The sequence below is a fragment of the Exophiala oligosperma genome (assembly GCF_000835515.1).
Source record: "Exophiala oligosperma strain CBS 72588 unplaced genomic scaffold supercont1.3, whole genome shotgun sequence".
Taxonomy (NCBI): Eukaryota; Fungi; Ascomycota; class Eurotiomycetes; order Chaetothyriales; family Herpotrichiellaceae; genus Exophiala; species Exophiala oligosperma.
This window is the reverse complement of record NW_015622820.1, coordinates 1,226,866-1,251,303: the sequence shown is the minus strand read 5'-3', so window position 1 is coordinate 1,251,303 and position 24,438 is coordinate 1,226,866. Positions and strand designations below refer to the sequence as shown.

The 24,438-nt window shown below is 51.6% G+C and overlaps 10 protein-coding genes across 10 annotated transcripts; 5 read left to right on the top strand and 5 right to left on the bottom strand.

Annotated features, from left to right (window-relative positions):
* Positions 1-3,096: 3,096 nt before the first annotated feature.
* Positions 3,097-5,562, top strand: PV06_03265 (uncharacterized protein; the record flags this gene model as incomplete). The annotated part of the gene is made up of 7 exons (XM_016404032.1): positions 3,097-3,162; positions 3,212-3,642; positions 3,696-3,886; positions 3,933-4,230; positions 4,289-4,820; positions 4,877-5,147; positions 5,219-5,562. 7 exons carry the CDS (start codon positions 3,097-3,099, stop codon positions 5,560-5,562), a joined length of 2,133 nt encoding a protein of 710 aa, XP_016265037.1.
* Positions 5,563-5,738: 176 nt separating this feature from the next.
* Positions 5,739-6,824, bottom strand: PV06_03264 (uncharacterized protein; the record flags this gene model as incomplete). The annotated part of the gene is made up of 3 exons (XM_016404031.1): positions 5,739-6,135; positions 6,263-6,310; positions 6,394-6,824. 3 exons carry the CDS (start codon positions 6,822-6,824, stop codon positions 5,808-5,810), a joined length of 807 nt encoding a protein of 268 aa, XP_016265036.1. The 3' UTR covers positions 5,739-5,807.
* Positions 6,825-7,997: 1,173 nt separating this feature from the next.
* PV06_03263 (uncharacterized protein) lies at positions 7,998-9,853 on the top strand. The gene has a single exon (XM_016404030.1). It carries the CDS (start codon positions 8,048-8,050, stop codon positions 9,515-9,517), a length of 1,470 nt encoding a protein of 489 aa, XP_016265035.1. The 5' UTR covers positions 7,998-8,047; the 3' UTR covers positions 9,518-9,853.
* PV06_03262 (uncharacterized protein) lies at positions 9,559-12,479 on the bottom strand. Its single transcript, XM_016404029.1, has 2 exons — positions 12,182-12,479; positions 9,559-12,111 (listed from the first exon to the last, which is right to left on the bottom strand). The coding sequence occupies exons 1-2, from the start codon at positions 12,368-12,370 to the stop codon at positions 10,126-10,128; spliced, it is 2,175 nt and encodes a 724-aa protein (XP_016265034.1). The 5' UTR covers positions 12,371-12,479; the 3' UTR covers positions 9,559-10,125.
* A 178-nt stretch (positions 12,480-12,657) lies between these two features.
* On the top strand, positions 12,658-14,794 carry PV06_03261 (uncharacterized protein). Its single transcript, XM_016404028.1, has one exon. It carries the CDS (start codon positions 12,702-12,704, stop codon positions 14,709-14,711), a length of 2,010 nt encoding a protein of 669 aa, XP_016265033.1. The 5' UTR covers positions 12,658-12,701; the 3' UTR covers positions 14,712-14,794.
* A 655-nt stretch (positions 14,795-15,449) lies between these two features.
* PV06_03260 (uncharacterized protein) lies at positions 15,450-16,607 on the bottom strand (the record flags this gene model as incomplete). The annotated part of the gene is made up of 1 exon (XM_016404027.1): positions 15,450-16,607. One exon carries the CDS (start codon positions 16,605-16,607, stop codon positions 15,711-15,713), a length of 897 nt encoding a protein of 298 aa, XP_016265032.1. The 3' UTR covers positions 15,450-15,710.
* Positions 16,608-16,892: 285 nt separating this feature from the next.
* PV06_03259 (uncharacterized protein) lies at positions 16,893-19,303 on the top strand (the record flags this gene model as incomplete). Its single annotated transcript, XM_016404026.1, has 2 exons — positions 16,893-17,894; positions 17,957-19,303. 2 exons carry the CDS (start codon positions 16,893-16,895, stop codon positions 19,301-19,303), a joined length of 2,349 nt encoding a protein of 782 aa, XP_016265031.1.
* Positions 18,678-20,143, bottom strand: PV06_03258 (uncharacterized protein). Its single transcript, XM_016404025.1, has 2 exons — positions 19,769-20,143; positions 18,678-19,708 (listed from the first exon to the last, which is right to left on the bottom strand). The coding sequence occupies exons 1-2, from the start codon at positions 19,967-19,969 to the stop codon at positions 19,307-19,309; spliced, it is 603 nt and encodes a 200-aa protein (XP_016265030.1). The 5' UTR covers positions 19,970-20,143; the 3' UTR covers positions 18,678-19,306.
* A 195-nt stretch (positions 20,144-20,338) lies between these two features.
* Positions 20,339-22,576, top strand: PV06_03257 (uncharacterized protein). The gene is made up of 3 exons (XM_016404024.1): positions 20,339-21,472; positions 21,628-22,210; positions 22,263-22,576. Exons 1-3 carry the CDS (start codon positions 20,646-20,648, stop codon positions 22,317-22,319), a joined length of 1,467 nt encoding a protein of 488 aa, XP_016265029.1. The 5' UTR covers positions 20,339-20,645; the 3' UTR covers positions 22,320-22,576.
* PV06_03256 (tRNA N6-adenosine threonylcarbamoyltransferase) lies at positions 21,505-24,008 on the bottom strand. The gene is made up of 2 exons (XM_016404023.1): positions 23,497-24,008; positions 21,505-23,384 (listed from the first exon to the last, which is right to left on the bottom strand). Exons 1-2 carry the CDS (start codon positions 23,728-23,730, stop codon positions 22,584-22,586), a joined length of 1,035 nt encoding a protein of 344 aa, XP_016265028.1. The 5' UTR covers positions 23,731-24,008; the 3' UTR covers positions 21,505-22,583.
* Positions 24,009-24,438: the final 430 nt, after the last annotated feature.

Below are 24,438 nucleotides of genomic sequence, written 5' to 3'. Positions count from 1 at the left end.
AGACGACACCGTAGTCCAGGCTTTGGGTGCGGTGGTACATGACACTCGTGTCCGTCCTCGACGGCTCGAAATCGACGAAGCGAATGACTGTACCGTTGGGGTTGACGATTCCAAGTTGGCCCGACGCCATCAATTCCCGGTGTTGGCAAAGGTCAATCTCATCGTTGAGTTCGACGGGGAACTTGGAAGATGTGTAGACCTCCGTGACGATCATCCCATGCTCGGGAAGTGGTCGGCCGACGGGTTTGTTGGCAAGATACATCGCCGCTTGCCCCGTCGAGCTGTGCGTGGTGATGTTGACAGTGGGAGACTCTAGAGGCGACTGCAATCCATCCGGCTGAATTGTTGTCATGTTGGGAACTTCGTTTCAGAGAGTCTGATCTAGCTGTCAAAGGGCAGGTTGATTTTGACTTCACACTCGGAAGAGGCTCCTTCGAGTCCTTCGAGAAGATCTCTTGAATATAATGATCTGACTAGCTTCTGGTTCACCGTGCCAACATCGGAAAACTAAAAGGTTTGGCCCTCGATGATTACAGGGATCTACGAAGCCTACCTATTTCCCGAGTCGCCAAGGATGACCCGTTCACGCTTCTACCTTTACCGTGTCCGATTTCCCGGTCTGCAGAGCTCATTTTGTCGGTTTCAGGGTCTGGGGAAGGGCTTGGAGCGGTTTTCTAGTCTGTTTTCCAGCGTCGGAGCCGGGGTTCCCTGGCTAGTCACCCCGGATCATGATGGTAAGGAGATAATGAGAACATAAATTGTCCCTCTTCCGGCTTATTTACTTGCTTTCAATCCTTCCCTGGTTATTAGCTGAGCAGTTCATTACATCGATACCCTTTCCGTCTCACCATTGTCGCTCAGCCTCGGTTTGCCTGACGATATCTCTTTGTTGAGTGTGAGAGGCAAAAAGACTCCATATCAAACATGGCCTCGCACAACATGAAGTCCGATTCTGATAGTATCCAACATCTGGATCGCCAGCAGACTATCCAAAGTGTCAATCTCAGCATGGAGATGTTTGAAAAGCTCTATCTTGCCCCCCGGAACCGTGTCAGGGGCGAGCTTCGCAAGACCTTTGCCAATCCTACACCACTGTGAGATTTGGACCAAAAGTCTCAAAGTGTGTGAGACGTGTTCTAATTGTGATGCTGTTCAGGCCCCTACTTGGATTTCTCATTACTGCCGCTCCACTCTCGTGCGCGCTGATGGGGTGGCGAGGTGCCGGAGGAGGCGGGGCTGCGACCATCGGGACATTCTACTTCTTTGGTGGGTTGTTGCAAATCATGGGGTGTGTGATGGAGTGGCTCATTGGCAATACATTTCCCTTTGTCGTCTTCGGTTCTTTTGGTAAGACTACGGTCGTCGAGGCCTTCATGTTATTCTGTGGAACCTGTAGACATATCTAACTTGTGTGTGATCAAAGGGGCCTTCTTTCTTACGTTCGGCGCCACTTTGACACCCATGTACAATGCTGAGGCGGCCTTCACCGCAAGCGCGACTACGGAACAAGAAAGAGCCATCGGGGTTGCCAGTTTCGAAGCCAGCCTCGGTAAGTGTGACCAGTACCTTGAAGATCAATTACTGATTGTGTGTCAAGCATTCTTTCTGCTTTTCATGGGGGTTCTCGTCTCGATGTATCTAATCTGCTCTCTGCGAACGAACTTGGTATTCTTCGGCATGTTCTTGTTCCTTGAAGCAGCTGTCTTGCTCCTGACTGGGGCCTACTGGAAGGCCGCTCAGGGCGACGTCGTCACCTTCCAAAAGCTCGAAGTGGTATGTACAAGCTTCACCAGAGTTGTAGATGTCCTTTCTCATCCGGGTCCTAGGCTTCCGGCGCATTCGTGTTTGCAATATGCATCCTTGGTTTCTATCTTCTTTTCGCGCAGCTTCTTGAATCTGTCGAGTTCCCTCTTCAACTCCCTGTTGGTGACTTGAGCAAGAGGTTTGCCAGACGCAAGCTCAATGAATCAGACGAAGCTGTTTAGGATCAATTTGGCCGAGGCCTTTGAGGGAGCTCCATAACAAGAGTCCCAGAAAGAGTGATTGGATCTAGACTCCGAAGTAGAATTTAAGTGAACAGATTTGATCGAAAGATCATGGGGGAGAACATGTAATTTGTCACAAACGCCTGTATGGAAACTAGATGTGTTCCAGAATTAGTAAACCCCCACAAGCAAGTAGATACCGCAAGCGATATGTAATCCATCCTTAACCTCTGCGTCTCAGTATCGAAGATGACGTCCCGTTCGCTTGTTCCGGTGGACCTGCGTTTGGTAGGATATCGGTGCCAGCCATTCCAACCCATATGGATCGATACGAGTGGCATACTTCTTTAAGCTGCTCAACTCGAGAACGTCTAGAATAAATGGTTACCCCAGTGACCCTGCATGATTCGACCTAGTGACCGGTCAAAACTCCGGGGAGATATCTTTGGTCTCTGAACATCAGTCGCGGGGGTCTCCAATGTCTCCCTCGCGTGGCGAAGGTCATGGCACTCGAAGTTCCAGCGATAGAATCCCCGCTTGTCCTGAAAAATATCTATCGAGTAACGGAAGTTGCATCAATCGACAGAGTCATTAGGTAGGAGTGCAAATCGATGTGGTCGAAGGGTTGAAATCGACGAATGACAAGGCCGGAGAGTGGAGAACACGAGAGAGGGGAATCCAAGTACTCCCAAAAACGGTATTGACATTCTATTTATGGTCTAGTTCAACTCTTAAGCACAAGTCTTGATTGTGGATGTGGTGGGTTTGTTCAGCTTCATAGAAGGGGCTAATTAGGAAGGTTCCAGTGTTGCGAAGGTGGCCTTGAGACCTTGACGAGACTGAGGTCTCATAAAGCAAGAGAGAAGGTCACCTCGCACCGGAAGGCCGTTCCAAACGACATCACTTCATTTGTCTCTTGTGTTCCACTACTAGACCCGATCAGCTCCCCAGACTTCGCCCGCACGCGGACACCAACGTCCGACTCGTGTCCACTCCTTGAGCTCTTCTTCTTGGTTCACATCCCACCTTTGAGGTCTCAAAACAGTGTTGCCTCTTTCATGCTGACTGCGCAGGCGAGTTGTATTCAAGGGGTCGAACCTCGAGAGCGACCATGACTACTACTACGACTACTTCAGGGCGGCCGAGACGAGCCTGTGAGATTTGTAAGCGCCAGAAGGTGAGCCCCCAGCGTTGTGTGTAGGAGAATGAGTGGCTGACTCTACAAGATCCGTTGCTCCGGAGAGAGGCCTATGTGCGAGCGATGCCGTCGACTTAATCACAGCTGTGTCTACCAGAATGACAGGGCACCAGGCGGGTCGAAAAGAAAACCTCGGCAAGGTTTCAGCATTGGTGCAAGTGGCTCGCTCCCATTTGCATCCCGCCCATCATCGCGAAGCGAGAGATTGGCCTCTGGCATGAGCGATGCAGACCACGTCAATAAAGTGGTAGAATCGACAAAGGTACTGCGAGAGCCAGTACTTGAAAGATCTTATGAGCTTGCTGTCCCTGGGCCGCTCGTTGTGAAGCTGATTGATGTGTATTTTGAAAATGTTTACAATGCAAGTCTGCTACTTCACAAAGGACACTTTCTCGAGACTCTAGCAGCAGGAGTAGCTCGCCCGCATGTCGTCCTGAGCGTCTGTGCCTTGGCATCAAAGTACGTTGACGAAGACATCCATGTCAAGGATGAGGCTAAGTGAGAACATTTAGCTACTATCGAGATGAAAATGGTCATCATACCTTGAAAGATCATGGATTTATGATTGAATGGGCTCGACGTGCCGGTAGGATTGTTTTTTCGGACGTCGAAAGCTTCCATGACGACAATTTAGTCACCTTCGTGAACTTGAGTCTGTTCTGGCACAGCCAAGGTTCCTGGAGAACGTTCTATCTTCACAAAGGTACGTAACTAGAACAAGATGCGGTGTGTTGAACTTACATATGCAGGCAATTCACTCAACTTGTTGGTCATTTTGGGTTTGAGACCTTGTTCACAACCTGACGAGGATCCGTGGGTGGCTGAATTACGTCGACGTCGCCTCTGGGCCTGCTATCTCATGCACTGCCAGAATTCGGAAAGTCCATCTCGATTTCCCATCGCTGGAATCGAGGATCTTGAGTTGCCATGGCCAGAAAAGGATTTCAATGGAATGGTCAGTCAGTACAGAGGTCTTCCGGTTACGCTACGTTCTGGTGGATGCTCTGGGAGCATCTGGTCAAATATCATCAGGGCAATGACTCTATGGTAACCCATTCTACTTGAAAACAGGCTTGGTCTTCTTGATACTCATCACTTCCCACAGGTCCTCCGTGGTCAGTTTCATCAAAAGTCCCGATCCAGATCTCAACGCAAAGGTGGCTAGAATTCAGGTTTTAGATGAGGAATTATCCCAGTGGTGGCAAGGCATTCCGGATGACCTGGTATTGACACCATCAAACATTGCGAAAGTTCAGAAAGATCAAGTTCCGAACATCCTCTTGCTCAACGTCGTTTACCACCAGTCACTTTGCGCCTTACATTCGTCCATTGTGCCTCTTTTCTCTTGGGGCGAAGGCGACGTGTCTTGCGCCACGGCCAGGCAGATCTCAGCGCAAGAGGCCTACGAGCATGCTTGCACCGCTTCCGAACTATTTGATGCGGTGCTTTCAGGCTATGACGGGGTCAGTGCGATGCCGAGCTTCATCGCATATGCTGCATACTGTGGTTGCGCGATCCAGATCCCCTTTATGCGGAGCTCCAATTATTCAATCGGGAAAAGGGCTCGAGCAAATGTCGGCGCCAACGTGAAATTGTTGCAGATCATGGCAAGCTACTGGAGATTTGCATGTTTATTGGTATCTGATGCCGCCTCCTATCGACCGTGTTGGAAGCTGACCAGCCCGTTTGCCAGAGAACCTACTGTCGGTGGCTGCTTGACCGGCACCTGAGGAGCCCTACGGTACTCGAGAGCGAGCCGCGGTTTGTCGACATCGAGAAGCTGACCAGCTTCGAGGGAAATTCTCCTTACACAAGAGCATCCATCCTTGAATCTATTGGCGTGCTTCACTCAGGAGACCATGGTTATGCCCTTCCAGGCAAGGAGATGGCCGCTTTCGCGACTGACCAACATGGCGGTGAAAGGGGCCTTGCCCCTGACCTATCCGTTCATGATAACTCGGAAGGTCAGTGAGTCGCAGTGCTGATTCTACCATCGAGAAACTTAGGTAAGACGGCTACTGACAGCGTTTCACAGATATCTCCTCTGTCCAAAACCGCAGCGACCTATCTGAGAACGATCGGAGTGAAGAATACTCAGCATCAGCAGGAACAATATTACCCTCGCTACTACAGAATCAACAGCAGTTCCTGGAACACGACAAAACACCACCACAATGCAGGTCAGAAGAGACTTGCTCACAAACTTTTGCGGATCAGACGCTCGACATCTTCCACGCCGGCCATGGTCCTCAATTCCAAAACTTTTTCCCGGACGACGACATGCCTGATCTCTCGATATTTGACCCAAGTTCGTTCAACTTGGACTGGCATGACCTGAATCCCTTGGACAATGGCGGTCATTTTACTATGGAATACTAACCAAAGGCTTTGGTACAACGAGACGAAACTCGAAGGATATGCACGGTGGCTCGGAATCAAGGCGCAACATCCGGCAATCCAGATGAAGTCTCCAGAGGGGAGATTCATCCTGAGTCAAGGTTGACCAGAAAAAAAAACAGATCATGGCTGCGGCCCGTGAGACAAAGCATGTATAGTGTTGTGAGACCCAAGGGGTTTGAAATCGGAGTATTAGGCACTGGGCTCTGTTCAACTGAGTCGCGGGCTCATTGAGCAGTATACCCACCGTCAACAGCCACCGCACTTCCTGTGATGAAGGAACTTCTTCCACCCGAAAGAAACAGAACCACATTCGCCACTTCCTGAGCACTTCCCCAACGCCTCATAGGAGTGAATGTCTCGACTTGTTCGGTGGCTCTTCGTACAAGTTCGTCGCTCGTGCCGATGAGAGGAGTATTTATATATCCTGGGCAAACGGCATTAACCCTTAAGCCTTGTGCGGCGTAGTCTAGCGCTGTGGTCTTCGTTAGACCCAAAACAGCGTGCTTCGAAGGTACATATGCGGTCGACAAGGTGATCCCGACCAGACCCATGCTATACAATCAGCGCGTTAGTGTTATAGGGCATTTAAACTGGAGTCTGCTAGGACATGAGATGTCATGTGTTGTCGCAGCCCTAATTTGTTTCCTACCAAAGGGAGCAGAACTGGGTATACACCTACATGGACGATATATTGACTATCGACCCCCGCTGACGTGAATTATGGTCCCTATTACGCATTGCATTAGCAAATTTCTCTAGACGGTCGTGTCAATTTCGCCAACTGAACATGGGCAATGGAAACCTTCTCACATGGACGAAACCACCCAGTCTTGCTTCAAGATAATCTGTGCCGCTACCCGAACGCAGTAGAAAACGGCATTGACATTGACATCCATTACTCTTTGCCAGTCACTTGTCTCCGTACAGATGACCCCGCCAACCTGTTTATGTGCAACACCGGCACAATTAACCACGTAGTCGAGTCTGCCAAAGTGTCTCGCGGCTTCCTTGAATGCTGAAATGACACGGCTCTCGTCTCTGACGTTGACCTCCAATTTCAGGCACTGGAACTCCTCCCTGGTGCAGGCTCGCTTTACTTCTGCTTCCACAATCTCGAGGTTCGTAGCGTCCAAATCCAACAATGCGACGCCAGCTGCGCCTTCCCGTGCGAAAGCAACAGCACATGCTCTACCTATTCCACTACCGGCGCCTGTGACCAAAGCAAAACCTGTTACGTCCATGTTGCTTCAGTTGGGCAGAGGAGAGATGGATGTCGAGTCGGCAAAGCTCACACCGAGAACATAGAGAGACGTCGTTCCCGCTCTTTATGTACCTCGTTTCTCGCTCTGTGTATGCTTTTTTGTCGGTGTGAGATCGACCTATTCTAGATGTCATTCAAAAACTATGCATGTTCACTAGGGTTCGGACAACCATTGCAGTGCTTGTCGAAGCAGGAGACGGACACGGCACCGGACACGGGAAACATTCGGATGCGGAACCCATGCGTAAATTCTGAATACGAAACAAGTAGCTTCCCGAGGTCGCCGATTCTTGTTTTCGGTCCATCATAGGCTTGAGGTTGTTTTGAGGATCAAACTTCCAGGCATCTTCGTTCGGCGTCGCCCTCGTTCTGCAAATCTCGAGAGTCGTGACTACTAGTTGAATGAAGGCGCCATGAATTGTCAACGAGGCAGTAGCATTGATCCAACTTACGGGGTCTGTTTACTCGCTGAGAGGTTCAGACATCTCGTTCATTCGAGGGTCAACAAAATATAATGACGAGAAACGAAGCCTCTCAACTTTAGGACCGGACAAGCGATATGGCGCGTCAAAGCGGCGGGGTAATTCGTGAGGCTGTTTTGGTCGATCGAAGGCGGCTTCTCCGCAGCTTGTTTAGGGCGGCCAGTTCACCCACATTAATCAGAAACTGGAGTACTTTCCATCAGGTATTCTGAACTCACTAGCACTTCCAACACCCAACGATCTGAGTAGCTAGCGACCTATTAAATTCGGCATCAGGTGTCTTTACCAGCGTAAATTTGCACACAGCGCTCGAGTGAGATCGTTGATGCGACATAGGTATATTGAGGAGGTGTCTTTCTTTTCCCTACATCTTCCATCCTTCGTTCACAGACACCAGCGACTCGCGACTCGTCGAACGAAGGCGGGAAAGGGCATACGCTCCTCCATCAAAATAGCTGTCTATATTCTAAGAGAAGTCGAAACTTGCAAACGAACGGTCTTTCGAAAGAGGAATCTTCATGACAAGTAGCGAATCAGCAATGGGTTTCACGCAGAGGAAAGCCTGAGACAAGACGACCTCCCAGTGCGAGTACCAAGCGTCACATCAGATCTCATCAAGAAGCTTATCAGTACGAGAGCTGCTCTTTTGAGCGTCTGGACGGCAATATTAGCCCCAACCACCAGCTCGACGAAGCTTTGGTCGGAAACGAAAAGACCAGCAATGGACGCCCTGCGTCGTACCACATCCCAGGACCAAAGCCAAACCATTACCATAGCGTCCTCATCACCTTCCACGCATCGATCTCCCGCCTTCTCGTCTGACCCGACGTTGAAAATTTCACTCCCCAGCACGACTGATCCGCCTTCTGCCGTTAGACCTCCGAAGCAGAAAGTATGGGTCGTCTTTGGCGCAACGGGCCACATGGGCCGCAGCGTGACCAAGACCGCTCTTGCCCATGGCGATCGAGTCTGCGCGGTCGGCCAGTCTCTCGAAGACAACCTTTCCACGCTCTCAACGCTGCTATCGTCCTTTTCGAGTACCTCGTCGTTTTCCAGTACCTCGTCGACCAACTACGCCGACACGTACCTCGGTCTTCTATGTGACGTGCGCATCCGGCCCTCCGTCTCGGCCACACTCGACGCCACGATCGCACACTTTGGTCGCATCGACATCATCGCAAACTGCACCGGCTACGGCGTCATTGGCGCCTGCGAGGACCAGGACGAGCACGAAATCCGCAACCAGTTCGAAACCAATTTCATGGGCACCCTGAACATTATACAGCTGTCTCTGCCGCACTTTCGACAGCGCCAGGCGGGTCGGTACTTGATCTTCAGCAGCACGTCCGGCGCGCTCGGTGTACCTGGTCTGGGCCCATATTGCGCAACAAAGTATGCCGTCGAGGGACTGATCGAGAGTATGTTGTATGAGGTTGATCCCTTCGGGATCAGGGCGACATTGGTCGAGCCGGGTCATTTACGGCGCGATGACGATTATAGCGTGGCCTCCAGCACTGTTGCTGCTGCTGCTGCCGCTGCCGCCTCCGCCGGCACACAAGTTCCACCAGGGGCTGTGTCCACCACGAATGGTGGTGGTGGTGGTGGTGGAGTATCACGACCAGGGACCACAATTGCTGCCACAAGCGGAACGGGAAGCAACAATGTCAATACACTTCCTCTGTTCGGTCACTTCAAGGTCGCCAAAGCGTCCGAGCCCTACACGGGCAGGGATGCGCCCGCCGCACATGCGCAGCGGACGTTACATTGGATGGGCAACAATCAGCCGGTCAGCGTGGTCAAGGCGGCCGAGCTGGTGTGGCAACTGGGACATTGTCGCTACCCTCCTCTGCGCCTGATCCTGGGCAGCTTCGCCGTGGACAGCATCCGGGACAGGCTGAAGAGCATCATCGAGGAAATCGAGGACTGGAAGCACTTGAGCTTCCCACCACTGGAACCGGAACCTGACGCGGATGGTGAAGGAGAGGGAGAGGGGGAAGGTGAAGACGACGGCGAGGACCAAGGCGAGGGTGACGAAATGGAAAGGGATGAATTGGACGACGACGACGACAACAACAACGACGAGGAAAAGACCGAGGGCGGGGACCCAAAGGGCAGAGGCGGCACGGCGACAAACTACGACGCAAGAGCACCCAATGTCAAAATAGAGGATCGGATGGACGTCGATCGTTGACAGCGGACGATGGAAAGGAAGAAGAAGAAGCATGCGAAGAATTTTGAAGTATTCATCTGTTCATTGCTATCTGCGAGACGATTCTTGACTCGAAACTGCTGTACTGGGCCAATTGTCGAACTGTACGACAACTGGCAACTGGTTCGGCGGATCACCTCCGATTGTGAGCCACGGCCATGCTAGAGATGAGTATCACTTGGAAGTGTTGGGTGTGCCTGCTCGGTTCCACTTGGAGAACTCGCCATTTTGAGCCGGGTCTACTCGCCCCGTATTACACTTTGTGCATCCCATTGACGATTATAGTTGGCGGTCGTACCTGACTTGTCGACATGATGAATCAGCTACCGCGAGAGCGGACGAGACTGTGGCATACTCGGTACTATCGTTGAAAGTCCACCTCCAGGAGAGAACTCTTCCATTTCGATTTCCAACAATCAGTCCTCAAAGTGGAGATATCCTGCGTGATCAATTCCGCGAAAACCATGCGCTGGGTTATTGATAGTCGTACAGATTGAGAGCAGAATCGGAGCACGGCTCAACAACCGAGCTCGAGATTGATTGATGTCAATGAGGTGTGTTGTTACAGATGTGAACGTTCCTGTCGGACATCAGAGCGTGATCCGCATGTGATCGTTGCTGCCAAATGCCTTTCCGCAATTCGGGCATTTTCTCGATCTCGACGTCATTCGCTCTTCGACGCATTCGTTGCAGAATGTATGGCCACAATTCTTCATGACGGTGTTCTTGAGATTCTTCTTGCACACATTGCAATATGCAAATTGCCGCAGAATCTCGTATTGTTCATTTTGGCCACTCTTGCTCTTCCACATTTCGAGGTTCCGCCGACAATCCTTCAACGATGCTTTCAGTTCTTCAGCTTCAACCTCCGCAGCACGACAAAGACTGGATGTTTGAGCTAATGTGGCATCTTTCGTGCTTAACTGATTCTTCAGTTCTGTGATTTGAGAATTCAGTCTCGAAACTTCGAGACCTTGGGTGATGTTTTGCTGTTGAACATTGCGGTGCTCATTAATTTTGTGGGATAAAGCATCCTTCATTTCAGCCAGCTGTTTCTCCATCGTAACTAAGAGAGCTCGACTTGCATTTTCAGCCTCTTTCAATTGTGAGACTGCCTCCGCAGATTTCGAGTTCTGCAAACGCAAAGTTCGCACCTCAGAGTCACGAGTTTCTTTGCTCTTCATGGCTGCAAAGAATTTCTGGTCAGCTTTGGCTTTCTCAGCTGACAGTCGCAAGACCTTTTCTTCCAAGGCTGCAAATTCTGAGACTTTCTGAGTTGCAATCTTGGACGTCTTTTGGAATGCTGTCGACATGGACGACAATTCAACGTTCAGCAAATTGTACTTGCGGTCCAGCTCGGTGTACTTTCCTCTCAGCTCTTCGAGACTCAGGCCTTCCAAAGTCGCATCATCCACGGCCATGGCAGTCGACTCTCCAGAAAGGCGCTCATTCTTCGACTCCAGTGCCCGAATCTGGTCTTCTAGAGCTGAGGACAGGTCTTTCATTTTTCGCAATGCTTCTTGATCCTGTTCCAATGTTGCTTTCTTGACTGCCTGGTCTGCTAGCAGCTCATCCCGGTTATGTCGAATACGTGCGAGATTGGCTTCTGATGCTGCAAGGAGGGACTCCTTCTCTTGCAAGGCAACCCGGCGCTCATTTTCAAGCTGCAGCTGAAATGTCGTCCTCTCCGATCTCAACTTTGTGGCTTCCTCTTTCAACTCAGCATTGGCTGCTTCGAGGTTATTTATCCTCTTGATCACATCTTCATGTTGTGATTTCAGCTGTTTGAACAGTTCCGTTTTCGCATAATCGTCATCCGTCAATATTACCGATTTTGTCGTCAACTCTGTTATTTGGGCGTTCAACCGAGTGTTCTCTTCCTCAAGTTTTTCCAGCTGTTCTCTCTGCTTCTCGGAAGCCGCTGCTGTCTTGTTCAGCTGAGTTTCAGCCTCCGCAAGTTCTTCCGCATGGTCAGTCGTGCCGTTGACAACACTATCTTCTCGCTTGGCCGAGCTTCCATCTTCGGTCTGCATCTTTGTAGCGCCCATTAGTGCCTGTTTTTCGAATTTTGCGACAGTCACGCTCTTGGCTCTATCGATTTTCTTTTCCGCAACCATATACCGCAAAGACGCATTTTCTAGTCGAGCCTCTAGATCTTCCTTCTCCGATTGGAGCCTTGACAGTTCCACTACGTGTCCCTTCTCAGCAGCGAGGAGTCGGGATATTCGCGACTGCAGTTCCGTTATGTCGGGAGAGACAGGGTTGTTAGAGCCGAACAATTTCGATATCACAGCTTTGATCTCTTTGGATCGACTTTGTAGATGCTCTTGGAAATGTTCTTGGTCGGTAAAGAGGAGAGAGGATGGCAAAGATGAGGAATCCATATCTACGTCGTCATCGCCTTGCACAATGAGCTTGACCTCATCAATTACTTGCTGAAACCAAGAATCAATGATCCGGAGATGATCATCGTGATGTCGGGTTTTTTTCCTCATCTCTTTTAATTGTGACTCGAGCGTGGATTTCTCCCTCTTGTACTCTTGCATCCGTCGGAGAATTGCATCTTTTTGATATGTCTATAGATGGATCGCATTAGTGGGTGTCCACTTCCATTGACGAAAAGCCAATGCGGCATGCGATGCTTACCTCAAGATCATCTTTCCATGGCATATCGTCATCCTTGTGGGACTTTGACGCGCCATTAGCAGAGGTAGCCAACTTCTTTGACGGAGGAGCCGAGTCGACCTGATCGTATGGACTTGGTCTTTTGCGCTCTTCCATCTTGACTAGGCTCTGGTGAGAGAGGGAAAGGGGAAGGGAGTCGACGGCCGTCATCAGTCCTGGTCAGCGGGATGGCTGAGCTTCTTGGAGAGAGTCGTCTTTTCAATTGTCGCGTTTGACAAAGACAATGAAGACCGCCAGGAGAAAAGAGAGTTGATTCTGGATCATGGCAAAGATCTCTATCTGAAGGAGGGCAAGACCTTGAAGGCGCATGAAGTTTGAAGGGAACAAACGCTAAACTGTTTTAGGTTAACTCCTTGGCTTATTGCCGCTGCTTTTGTGGTGACACCGTCCCCCCGCCGTGAAAACCATCTGACCCAGAGACAAGTCGACAAGAATCTGTTTATCATAGGTGAAATGGATAGGGTTTATTCTTGCAGACGCGATGACCTTTTCCTCAGTTGTCAAAAAGCCCGGACAGAAGATCACGCCCAAGACTGCGCCGCGTCGAAATGTTCCAAGATCGCGACCGACTGCGCCGCCTTCGTTGACACCAGACAGTTTGACTTCAAGTCCTGCGGTTGAGGTTGTGGATGATGAAACGAGAAGTCAAGTGCCAGAGTCAGTCCAGAATCAGACTGTACTAGAGTCCACTGAGATACCTTCGATCGCCGAATCGGTAGAGACATCGCTTCCGCTTTCCAACCCACTTGAAACATCGAACAGAGACAGCGTCGGGGAGCCGTTTAATGAGACTACTAGCAGACCACCATCGGTTCCGATAGAGATTACTGCTCCCAGTGGCACAAGTACAGGGATTACTATCATACATCCAGCCCACGAAACTGCGTCGGAAACGAGATCACAAGCCATTCCGACGATCGCGTCCAGCACCCCGCTCATAAGTTCTTCGCGGAGGTCTGCAGACACTCACAATCCGTCGGCGGCTTCAGAGGAGCCAGCGCAACAGATCGAGAATGTTGCAGATACAGAAGCGCGGTCTACCACGGACTCAAGAAAGAGGCGGAAGATCACACACACGTCTCAAGAGCTTGACGAGTCGCGATCACCAGCCACTCCGCCTTCATCCGATGATATACCTCTGCTGCTAAGAACCAGCCCTCGACATCGACGTAGTGAGTCTCGCACATCGGAGGTTCTTTTACAGGATGCGACCAGTCAACTTGTCGCGATCTCGGAGCTCGCGAACTCGATCGAGCAGAGAGCCCGGTCTCTACGGCCACGTTCTGCTAGACCTAGTTATTCGGAAACGGAGGAGGTGGCTGATGGTGACGCTGAAGGACAAATGACAAGGACGGAAAAACCGCAAAAGAAACAGTCGCGCGTGAAGCGAATCCGAGATCTTGCGCAGCAAGTGGTCGAAAATGCCGCCAACGGAGCGCCAAACAGCCGGCGAAAGGCTCGACTTCCCACACCAGAGAACGCCGATGAATTACAGATCGACCCGGAAGAAGTATCAATGAGCGATTTGACCAGAGACAACAAAGTTGGGAGAAAGTCGGAAACGGAGAAACGAATGCAAGATAATTGGATCGAGATTCAAAAACGTCGAAAAGAAGACGTTGAGCGGCGACGAGAGGCTGCTGGAAAAGGCAGAGCGGGCCGACAAGAATTGTTTCAGGACGCTCTAGCCGAACCCATACAAGTGCCTAAACAGATCATTGTGAACGGTCAGATTATTGTTGCCAATGAATCTCGAGAGGTTGCATTTGGTGCAGGCGTGGAACAAGCGGCCGACAATGACCAAGAGGTTGCTCTCGAAGATGACCGCATATACAGATACGTCAATCAGGGTACATTAGGCAAACGCGCAGGCTTAAACAAGAAAACAAAGTGGGACGATGAACACACCGAATTGTTCTACAAAGGTCTGCGAATGTTTGGCACTGACTTTGCCATGATAGCCAATCTCTTCCCATCCTTTGACAGGAGGCAGATCAAGTCAAAGTTCGTCATTGAGGAGCGTCTCAACCCAGTCCGAGTGAAGAACAGTGTCGACGCTAAGGAAGCCGTCAATCTCGAAGAGTATGCCAGAATGTCGGACCAGCAATTCGAGGACCCAAGCAAACTCATGGCGGAGTTGGCTGCCGAGGAGAAGAGGCTTCGGGAGGAAGACGAGCGAAGACGGGCAGGCGAAGGCTATGTTCTTGAGGGTGCAGACGTGCCATTGCCGTCAACGGAAACGGATTTCGAACAAAGCAGCAATGTCGTGGAGGGCGATGACACAACCGCGCCGGCCGGCGCTCACAGAGAAATAATCTCGACGTTGGCAGACTCAGTGGTCGCAGGGGCTACGGGACCCAAGAAGAGGCAAGGTGCGCAGCACAGGGCGACGAAAGAACCTGTCGGACGTGGACGGCAAGCCAAGAAAGGCAGAAGACCGACTGAAGGTGTCGAAGAGGCACTTGGACCGATTGACGAGGTTGGTCGGTAGAGTACTTGACAAGGTTTCTTGTGTCGAGTGGCTCTACCTGTTAGGCGAGCATCATACACGCAGAATCTATTTGATATTGTTCGAGTTCTTGAAAGATGTAAACATGTAGAAGTACCTGATCCTGTTTATCGTCTTCACTATTGTCATTCACTGCCTTCATTATCCTACCCACCTCATCAAGAAAGAGAAAAAAAATAGGTATTGAGAGACAAAAGGTTTGGACGTTCGAACCCTGGGCTCTTCTAATACTTATCCCGACTATGACCATTCACACACATGTCTCTAGAAGATCCGTCCTACCTGGGTAGGAAAGATACTTGTAGAGGAGATGATGCTACATTGGTCATGGAAACCATGCCGACTCCCAAGTTTAATCCCAACTAAACTTGGTTTCCAAGGATAAGCCCAACCTCCAAACCATGTATGTAACAAAGGTCACGTTTCGACGTGGTGAGTCTTTTTGATAGTTGGGCCATCAAGGCGTATCAATTGTTGAAGGAAAATTGACCAGTTTGAATATACATAGTCGAATAATAAAGTAGTCACTGCTGCTGCTGTGTGGACTTCAGTAGGCACATTTCGTGTGAGTTGGGGACGTGTCCCCTTCTGTCTTCACTGTCTTTTCCAGAGGCGGTTTTCCTGGACCAGTGCAAAGAAGTTGGTTTTTGATCCTGGTAAAGGAGCCACTATCATCTCCATCGTGAGAGACATTGGCCCTGTTTCTTTCGTGCTCGTGGACTCGTGAGGTATGTATACGCCAACATTTCTTCGCTGAAAGTCATGCTATCACCTTGCACAGTGCTGCTGCTTGACCGGGGTAGGTCTCTTGTGGAGAGCCTTGGGTCGAACTCGACTTCCGTCGTGATCAGTTCAATGACAATTGCGTTCGCTGTGGCGAGTCGGTCATCTTGTGAACCAGAGACCACAACAAGGCTTATTCTCACAAGTAGCAGCCTTCTGTGGCAAGCTTTCAGATCGAATATCGTCTTTGGGCAGAGATCAAGAATTAAAAATTCTGCTGTACAACATCTCATGTCTTCCGATCCACAAGTCCATGGTCGGGACTACTTGGCCAGCATCTTCGGGCTGGAGGAACCATATTTTCTCCAGACTCTGACGAATAATGCTCTGTAAGTCCCGACCAGCCAGGATGTTCTGTGCCATGTACGGGCCCATCACGGAAGCCCTGACAGCGGCACTCAGGACAGCCTTGGCATGGTTCAACAGAAACAAGTATCCTGCTTCCTCTAGATTGAGGCCCAGTGCGAGACACACCACACCCCACAACGGGGCGAGGTGGCCGTTGACCAGAGGCAATGGATCAGAGCTTATCGACGCGAGTTTGAGGTCGCGCGCAAAAATCTCGATGGTCAGCAGAGCTTCGAGGCCCTCGTCTTTGTTGGGCCTTGTCTTGAAAGCCTGGGAGAAGGCCTTCTCCCACACGCTCAGAAGTGCGCGGCCCTGAGCTATACTTGCTCGCCGTGCGACAGTGCACGGCGTCGAAGCGTCGAGGTCGTTGTCCAAGTCCGCTAGGCCAAGAGGGTCCCGGAAGGCAGATAGCACGTACGGCACGTTCGTATAAGCGACGGACTGGATTGATAACCTAAGAAATTTAAGGAACAGGGTCAGGTTGGTCTGGGTTTTTGGCAGGGGTTTATGGTGTGCTAGGAACGACTCGAGCCCGGAGGAATATGCAAAGCTCCCAAGTGGCAAGGCAGAGTCGGATAACAGCATAAGATTGTGTATAGATGAATCCACGGGTATCGATACAGGTATGGCGAAGGAATTGACGGCAGTCTTGGATTCTATCCGACTTAGGAGTGCTTTGGTGGTCTGGAGCTCTGTCTCGAGCTCGAGAACTCGCTGGCGGAGCCTGTCCGCGTCGCTGTTATTCATGACATGCTTTGATCAATGTTCGTATGCCACGCTGGTCAGTCTAGTAAGAAAAGGGTCGAGGTTGAAGCTCATAATGAGGTCCACCACCGGATGTTCTGGACATTTGAAGTGCGGAGAAATATTCTTTAGCTTCGACCGCGAGTCGATGTCGTCAACTACGCAATTACATCGTCCTTTGTATTCTTCAGGTTCACCCACTACGCCTCTGAGCAATTCAAATTGTACTTCTCCTGTTTTGCATATGCCATAGTACTGTGACAAGGGTCTCTGACCCCATCCACAACCATGTCCGGCAAGAGAATCCTCGATGCGATTGCACTCTTGAATGCCTCTCGCAATATCGCAGTCAAGCATTTCAACATCCGGGTTTCTCAAGTTAAGCTCTATGGCCAGACATCCTCGGTTGTCAAGGCAGTGAGAAACCGAGCCTTGCCAGCGCTGGCCACTTCCGTGTCTCGATTTGCATCCTCACAACCCCCCTCCCGACCTCCGAAAGAGGGCCTTGACCAAGACCATTTTTATGACCGCTCGGAGCAGAACTCGCCTGCTCAAACTGCCCCAAACGGCGACCTCGATGTCCAACAAGCGCAGGCAGGGAGGTCTCCTCTCCCAGATGGGACGATACCGCCTGATGGAAGCCCGATTGGGCAAGAGACGGGAGATGGAATGAGTTTTAACAAGAGACCTGCCGGCGAGACGCCGCAACATCCCGTCGAAGGAAGTGGCGCCCAGGACCTACACCCCGAGTCTCTAGCACAGTCAACCATACCAGACCCTACAAGCCGGCAGCCACTGTCACCAGACCAGGCCCGAAGGCTTCAACGCCAGTCCGAGAATCAAATACCTGCGACAGCCGCCGAACCTCCTACGGGAGAAGAAAGAGAATTTGGGGTTGAGCAAGAGCAGGATGTGTTCTATCAACCCCCCGACACTGCTAAGCCTGTCCTATCAGCACTTCCACGAGTCAAGGTGCCGAAATCTGAGAATGATGTTCAAGAAGGTGACTCGCATATTCCTCCAGGTATCAATGCAGATGTCTACTATTCTGGATCGAAGCCCCAACACGGGACTGTGGACAACGAGCCCAATGAGGAGCAATTGTCCCAGCTTTTTCACAATCCGAGACATGCAACGACACTGCTCCGACAGAAATCCAATTCTCTTCCCTCGTCAAAGCGACGATTCCATACCTCACGATCCTCGCCACAGAAAGCCTCAGACACAGATGAGGAAAGCATCAAACAACTTGCTGCAGACATGGCCAAGGATGCTCAAAGAATCAAAAACGTGAGACCCCTTGACCCTCCTCCGTTAGATGACTGCAACTGATCAACTGACAGATATCCTAGGCTCAACCCGTCGCCAATGTCCAGCCATACCAGATGCGAGAATCTCGAGTTCCATCTTCCAGGATTGGACGTATTTTCGAGTACGGAGGTCTGGCAGCGAGTATGGCATTTGGCGCAGTCAGTGAAAGTATCAGCCGGTCGGGCGGTCCTCAAGGTTCAATCATGCTCAGTGCAGGCAATATGGAGCGTCTAGTGGCGAAATTGTCCAAAATGCGAGGTGCAGCTCTGAAGTTAGGCCAAATGATGAGCTTCCAAGATGCCAAACTGCTGCCCAAGCCCATTCACGATGTGCTACAACGTGTGCAAGATAGCGCTGACTACATGCCCGCCTCACAACGTGATGCAGTGATCTCAGCCGACCTGGGCCCCAACTGGCGTGACTTGTTTGAGGAATTCGAAGAGCGTCCCATGGCTGCAGCCTCGATCGGGCAAGTCCATGGTGCCACTATGCGAAGCTCGGGAAAGAGGGTGGCGGTGAAAGTGCAGTATCCTGGTGTGGCCGAGTCTATTTCTTCAGATCTGAACAATCTCTCCCTGCTCCTCACTGCTTCGCGACTGTTGCCGAAAGGACTGTACCTCGACAAGACAATAGCAAATGCTCGTACCGAGTTAGGCTGGGAATGCGACTATAAGCGTGAAGCTGAAGCTGCGAAGAGATTCCGCGAGCTACTCGCTGACGAGACAACGGTCTTCACAGTGCCAGAAGTCTTTGATGAAGCTTCTGGGAAGCGCGTATTGACTATGGAGCGGATGGAAGGCGTTGCTGTGACGAAGATCCAAAACTTCACGCAAGAGCAAAAAGACTGGATCGGGAGTCAGATTCTTCGACTCTGCCTGCGCGAGATCATCGAGTTCAAATACATGCAGACAGATCCCAACTGGACAAACTTCCTCTACGACGCCCACACCAACAAACTGGAACTGCTCGACTTTGGAGCATCACGAGAATATCCAGCTCAATTCATTGACCTGTACGTCAGGGTCCTCGACGCCGCGTCGAGGAACGATAGAAATACCTGCCGAGATCTATCGATCAAGCTTGGATACCTTACTGGCTACGAATCCAGAGCTATGCTGAACGCACACATTGACTCAGTTATGACGCTGGCAGAGCCTTTCATGAACTCGGCGCCTGATGTTTATGACTTTCAAAACCAGACTATCACCGACCGAGTCCGGGGTCTCATACCCGTCATGCTCAGAGAACGGCTTGCACCACCGCCGGAGGAAACGTACAGTCTACACCGAAAACTGAGTGGTGCATTTCTTCTGTGTGCTAGACTCGGCAGTCGAGTTCGATGCAAAGATATGTTCCAACAAGCTCTTGTCAAGGCTGGAATACGGTGATGATCAGAAAACTGAAGAGTCATCATCTTCATCGCTGTGCTCGAGGATCGTCTGTTGAAGCAAGCCAGGCCGGTTTGACCCAGAAACACTTGGACTCAATGGACTGATAGGTGTGCTCGACAAGGGCATATTGCGGGCTTCACGGACGGCCTCCTGGAGGAGCGGCCGGGAGGCAAGCAATTTGGCCTGAACAGCCAGTCGCTCTTGGTCTTTCAACTGCTTCCTCTTCTTCTCTTCTCTTGCTTTTCTGTACGACATGGCGTCGTGGCCGGTCGGAGGGGAAGGATCGACGCTCGGTTTCTCGTCGAGTCTAAATACGAGCACAACAGCGCGCAGAGTGAAGTGTAGAATGAGACCGAGCACGGTGCCGAGAACAATTGCACTACCGATGAAGTACCAGAGGGCCTGCAACAACGATTAGCAACGGGCTATTAGATAACACGAGCGCACTCAGGGCTGGCAGACCTCAAACCGAGCGAATACGCGCCATGGCATCAGGATCAGAGCGAGAATCGATGATCCAATGTATATTACGGGGGTGGATATCAATACTAAAATGTACCATAGTGCCTTCAAAAGCACCAGGATGGGGTAGAGAACGATGTAATAAAGAATGACCGTGGTGATTTTGAGCCATGGAGCTGGCAAAGGCGTGTCAGTTGTCATCGCATGGTTTTGCCTCCAGACTGCTGTAATCTCCAGTACGAGCCACTGCGTACCGAGTAAGTCGTGGAGAATCAAGTATCTAGAATTAGAAAAGATGACGAGATGCGCGAGCCAAGCAGGAGGGAAGAGATGATGATGATGATGATTGTGATGATGGAATTACTAGTAGTTGACTTGACTGCGTCTTTGGTTGTCCAGTCAAGTTTTCCCCCGCAGACGTCAATAATGGCCTCATGCAGCGGTCGTTGCCCTGAACTAATGCATTCGATTTCGCCTCTAGGCTGCTCCGTAGGCGGAGGATCCTCATTACCTGCCTAATAAGTGAGGCGTCGTTCTTTTCTCGCCCGCCAACTGAACTGAACTGCCCCCCTCCAACTTGTCGCCTACGAGCCGAATCCATTTCACTTTCAACCTCTTGGAAATTCCTCCCAACAACCAAACGCACTGCAAATAATCCACCACTCGATGGAATGCTCATCTGCCTAAAGCCTACCAGATTCTCTTCTGACTTTTTGTCGCCGTGACCTCTCGCCCCCCTTCTACTACTGGGTGAAAGTGCCCGCTCTCGTCTCTCCCTCCTCCTCCTCCTCCGCCGCCGCCAGCCCACTGGTCGCACGACACACTTGCGCCGCTCTCCCCCCTCCTTCGAAATTCGAATTTCAGCCTCACCACAATAATGGGTCAACAACAATCTTCAGAAAAGAGCTCGGGTCCAAGGTCAGGGACACCGCAAGCCGAGAGAGATCGCAGGGTGAACCGGAGAGTCTCCATCCAAGCTCTGTCGCAAGGCCGCTCGACACCCGTTGACCCCTCGGCTACCAAAGACACCGCTCTTGCGCAGACCACCACGACACCGCACCTCGAAAAGCCGGCCTTGCAACAGTACCTTCAAGCCTCTTCCTCCTCTTCTTCCTCGCCCGAAGCCAGCGCCAGAGGAGCCAAGTTGGTGGAAAGATCAGGATCTCGTGCGTCGCGCGACAACAGGCACAATGAATCATTATTAGAACACCGACCACGGCAACAGCGAGCGTCAGTGCCTGTCCCCCAGGCTTCAGGTCCCGTGGATGTACCCGTGTCCAGGAGCAAACAGGACTCGTCGGCCGAAGAGCGATTCGAGGACCACCACACTTCAGCATACCAGGACCGGCGATATACTCCCGTTGCTCAGCTTCGCCCGCCACGTCTTCCGCTCCCCATTGCTGATGTTCCAATTCCCGAATCACCGACTCTGGCACCCGTCGACAAGGGTAACGCAGATGTTCCCATCTTTGAGACCGACGAGCCGTTGGCGGGCATTGAGTCCCAGCTAAGGAGGAAGAGTTCAATGATTAGCACTACGACCGAGTCCGAGGAGGAGGTTGGCGAAGAGCTCCAACCGTATGCGGTTGAGCCGGCCAATGCCCAGACTGTACCTACCGTCATCGAATGGAATCATGGCGGTCAACGGGTGTACGTGACGGGTACTTTTGCCAATTGGGAAAGAAAATACCGGCTTCATCCTAGGTATGTTCGCGGCATGTTTCACTTCTTTGTTTCCTACAACACCATGCCGATTCTTCTACTACACAACTAGACAAGAAACGGCAACAAATTCCCCAGAGAGAGCTTGAGCCTTGACAAGCCCCCTCCCGATACTTTCGTGCTAATATCATCCATAGGAAAAATGGTACTGGAATGTTCACAACAATCAGCTTGCCCTCAGGCACCCACCACCTCAAATTTGTCGTGGACGGTGAGATGGTCACCAGCCCAGACCTGCCCACGGCCGTCGACTTCAACAACTTTCTGGTCAACTATATCGAAATTGCGACCGAAGATCTCGCCAAACAACGGCGGGAGAGTGCGCAACAAGGTAACCGGTCTTCGACTCTTGCTCCAGAAGAACACGAGCAAAGCGCATCCGGTGCACAAACCCCAGAAGCCACTGACATGGAAGAACTTCTCGCGGAAGAGATACCTCCTGGAGACTATCGCCAGCTGGTTCCTCAATGCTTGGTGGATGTTGATCTGGCCGAAGACACCGACGATTACAATAATGCAGTCAAACTGATCCAAGAGGCACAGCAGCCGCCGGCCTTGCCGCTTTTCCTGAATCGATCCATTCTCAACGGCGTTCTGCCAGTCAAGGACGATAACAGCGTCTTGACCTTGCCGAACCACACAGTTTTGAATCATCTCATGACCAGTAGTGTCAAAAATGGGGTATTGGCCACGAGTGTGACAACCCGGTATAGGAAAAAGGTACGTTTCCAAGGTCTGCTGTGCAGTGCAGGAATATGCTAACAGTTTGCAGTATGTGACCACGATATCATTCAAGCCCGTCCCTCGATTTAAGACGCAGTTTCAATGAAAGGCAGTCCGGAATTCAATGACTTGATAGAGCTTCGTCGGCGATTTTCTCCTCTCAAAACTTGCACGGCTGTTGCATTGGTCCCTTGGTCTGTTTCGGGCTTGGCTTAACGATATCATGATGGTACGGGCTTTGATGATGGCGTATTCGAAACCAAGGTGGAGCCTGGGATTTCCTCGAGCGCCGTGTATTTGACTTGTCGCCCTGCGCCCGCAGATAATGCGAGTATGAAATGATGCATGGAATTCATTTTCAAATTGTTCTTTAATCGTCCCTCCACGCAACGTGTACCTCGTCCGTCCTGAATCTCTGTGTACAGGTGCTTTCCTCGAGACTGGTGGTGAACCCTGTCTCGTACGCCAACAGCCCGGCGTGCGCAATCATGATTCCGTTGTCGATGCAGAAGCGCTCGTCGGTCGCGTAGACGCTGCCTCCGCGCTCGCGGGCCATGAGGCCCATCATCTCCTGGACGCGCTCGTTGCAGCCCACGCCGCCGACGATCAGGACCTGGTTGCTGCCGACGTGGGCCATGGCCCGCTCCGTGATCTCGACGAGCATGGCGAAGACGGTTTCTTGTAGGGAGAAGCACAGGTCGGCCGGCGTGACGCCCTTCAAGGTGCCGGCGTACATTTGGGCGGCGAGCTCGTCAACCCTCGCCAAGATGCCGGAGAAGCTGACGTCCATGCCCTTGACGGCGTACGGGAGGTCCAGCAGGACGCGCCCGGACTTTGCGAGCTGCTCGATGTTGTAGCCCGGGGCCGGGTCGTTGGGGATGTGGAGCGTGCGGGCGAACCGGTCGAGGCAGTTGCCCACGGCGATGTCGAGGGCCTCGCCGAAGATGCGGTACCGCTGGGACGTGTAGGCGATGACCTGGGTGTTGCCCCCGGACACGTACAGGACCACCGGGTTGGAGGCCCCCGTGATGGCCCGGCCCATCTCGATGTGCCCCACGCAGTGGTTGACGCCCACGAGGGGGACGGACCAGAGCTGAGACAGTGTCCGGGCGGCGATCGCGACGGACTGCAAGGGCGCGTACATTCCGGGACCTTTGGTGTAGCATATGCACTGTGGTTCCAAAAACACGGCAAAAAGCAGATGATGTGTCAGCAGAACCGAACCGAAACGTGGATCCCAACTCGTGGTGGTTATGAACCTGGGGGGGGGGGAAGTCACTCACGTCAACGTCGGCAATTTTGATGCCGGCTTCTTCCAATGCCCTTTTCACGAGTGTCGCCACGTGAGAGCGGTGGTGGATGGCGGTGTCTTTCGGTAAGAAACCCTCGCCGGGTGGAGAGACGTACGTATGTCGAATGTTGGAAAGGATCTGAGGCTCGCCTTTGCCTTTTGCCGGGTGTAGGATTACACCCACACCTAGTTTGTTGGCAGAGCCTTCCAGACCGATTGCAATCATCGTGTCTTGCTAGAACTGCAAATCAAGACGCTCGTCGTAAATTGGTCGACGGGATTTGAAGCGGTAATATAGACCGCCCTCTCTCTCTCTCTCTCTTTGCAAGGCGTCGGCGATGACTGCACAAGTGGTATTTTCCCGTGCCACCTATATATCGGCTTATTGGCGTTTCCTCAGTCGGACTGTCACGAGGATAAGCTCTTTCTTGTGAAAGAATTGAATAGAAATGATGTAGTCTTGTGCCAAAAAATCGACGAGGCTTTCGATAATGAGTGAGTGCGTTGCCATCAAGAGTGGATTCTGTCCAGACATGAACAATAGAACGCCGTTTGAGTGGCCAATCGGAATATCAGTTAAGCCGATCCTTGGCGTCAACTGCCAGAACCGCCCTCTTTGCCATTGCCTCCCACCATATGCGTGTGGTTCCACACTTTGTCCCATGGCCTTGCATTTCCTTTCATGCCACAGATTTTTCATTCATGTTTCAAGGAGACCAGAGGTCTTTTATGTTGAAAGAGTCTGTTGGACCTGTCCTTCTCTCCGATCTGACTGGACGACCGCCTTGCGTGCTCGGGAGTGCTTCGTCGCAGCCCAATGGACCTCGAGCCGACGTCAACAGACCTGCGAGATCAGATCCAAGGGATCACACCGTGAGAAGAGATCCCTTGTGTGCCTCTCCTGGAATCCTTTTCAGAGTGTGTCCTGACGAAC

Coding starts and splice junctions, on each gene's coding strand:
- PV06_03263 (XM_016404030.1), top strand. CDS start 8,048: ATGGACGCCCTGCGTCGTACCACATCCCAGGACCAAAGCCAAACCATT.
- PV06_03262 (XM_016404029.1), bottom strand. CDS start 12,370: ATGACGGCCGTCGACTCCCTTCCCCTTTCCCTCTCTCACCAGAGCCTA. Junction 12,112..12,181: donor CATGGAAAGATGATCTTGAG/GTAAGCATCGCA, acceptor ATCCATCTATAG/ACATATCAAAAAGATGCAAT.
- PV06_03261 (XM_016404028.1), top strand. CDS start 12,702: ATGACCTTTTCCTCAGTTGTCAAAAAGCCCGGACAGAAGATCACGCCC.
- PV06_03258 (XM_016404025.1), bottom strand. CDS start 19,969: ATGACAACTGACACGCCTTTGCCAGCTCCATGGCTCAAAATCACCACG. Junction 19,709..19,768: donor GCGTATTCGCTCGGTTTGAG/GTCTGCCAGCCC, acceptor TCGTTGTTGCAG/GCCCTCTGGTACTTCATCGG.
- PV06_03257 (XM_016404024.1), top strand. CDS start 20,646: ATGGGTCAACAACAATCTTCAGAAAAGAGCTCGGGTCCAAGGTCAGGG. Junction 21,473..21,627: donor AAATACCGGCTTCATCCTAG/GTATGTTCGCGG, acceptor TATCATCCATAG/GAAAAATGGTACTGGAATGT. Junction 22,211..22,262: donor CAACCCGGTATAGGAAAAAG/GTACGTTTCCAA, acceptor AACAGTTTGCAG/TATGTGACCACGATATCATT.
- PV06_03256 (XM_016404023.1), bottom strand. CDS start 23,730: ATGATTGCAATCGGTCTGGAAGGCTCTGCCAACAAACTAGGTGTGGGT. Junction 23,385..23,496: donor TCAAAATTGCCGACGTTGAC/GTGAGTGACTTC, acceptor TTGGAACCACAG/TGCATATGCTACACCAAAGG.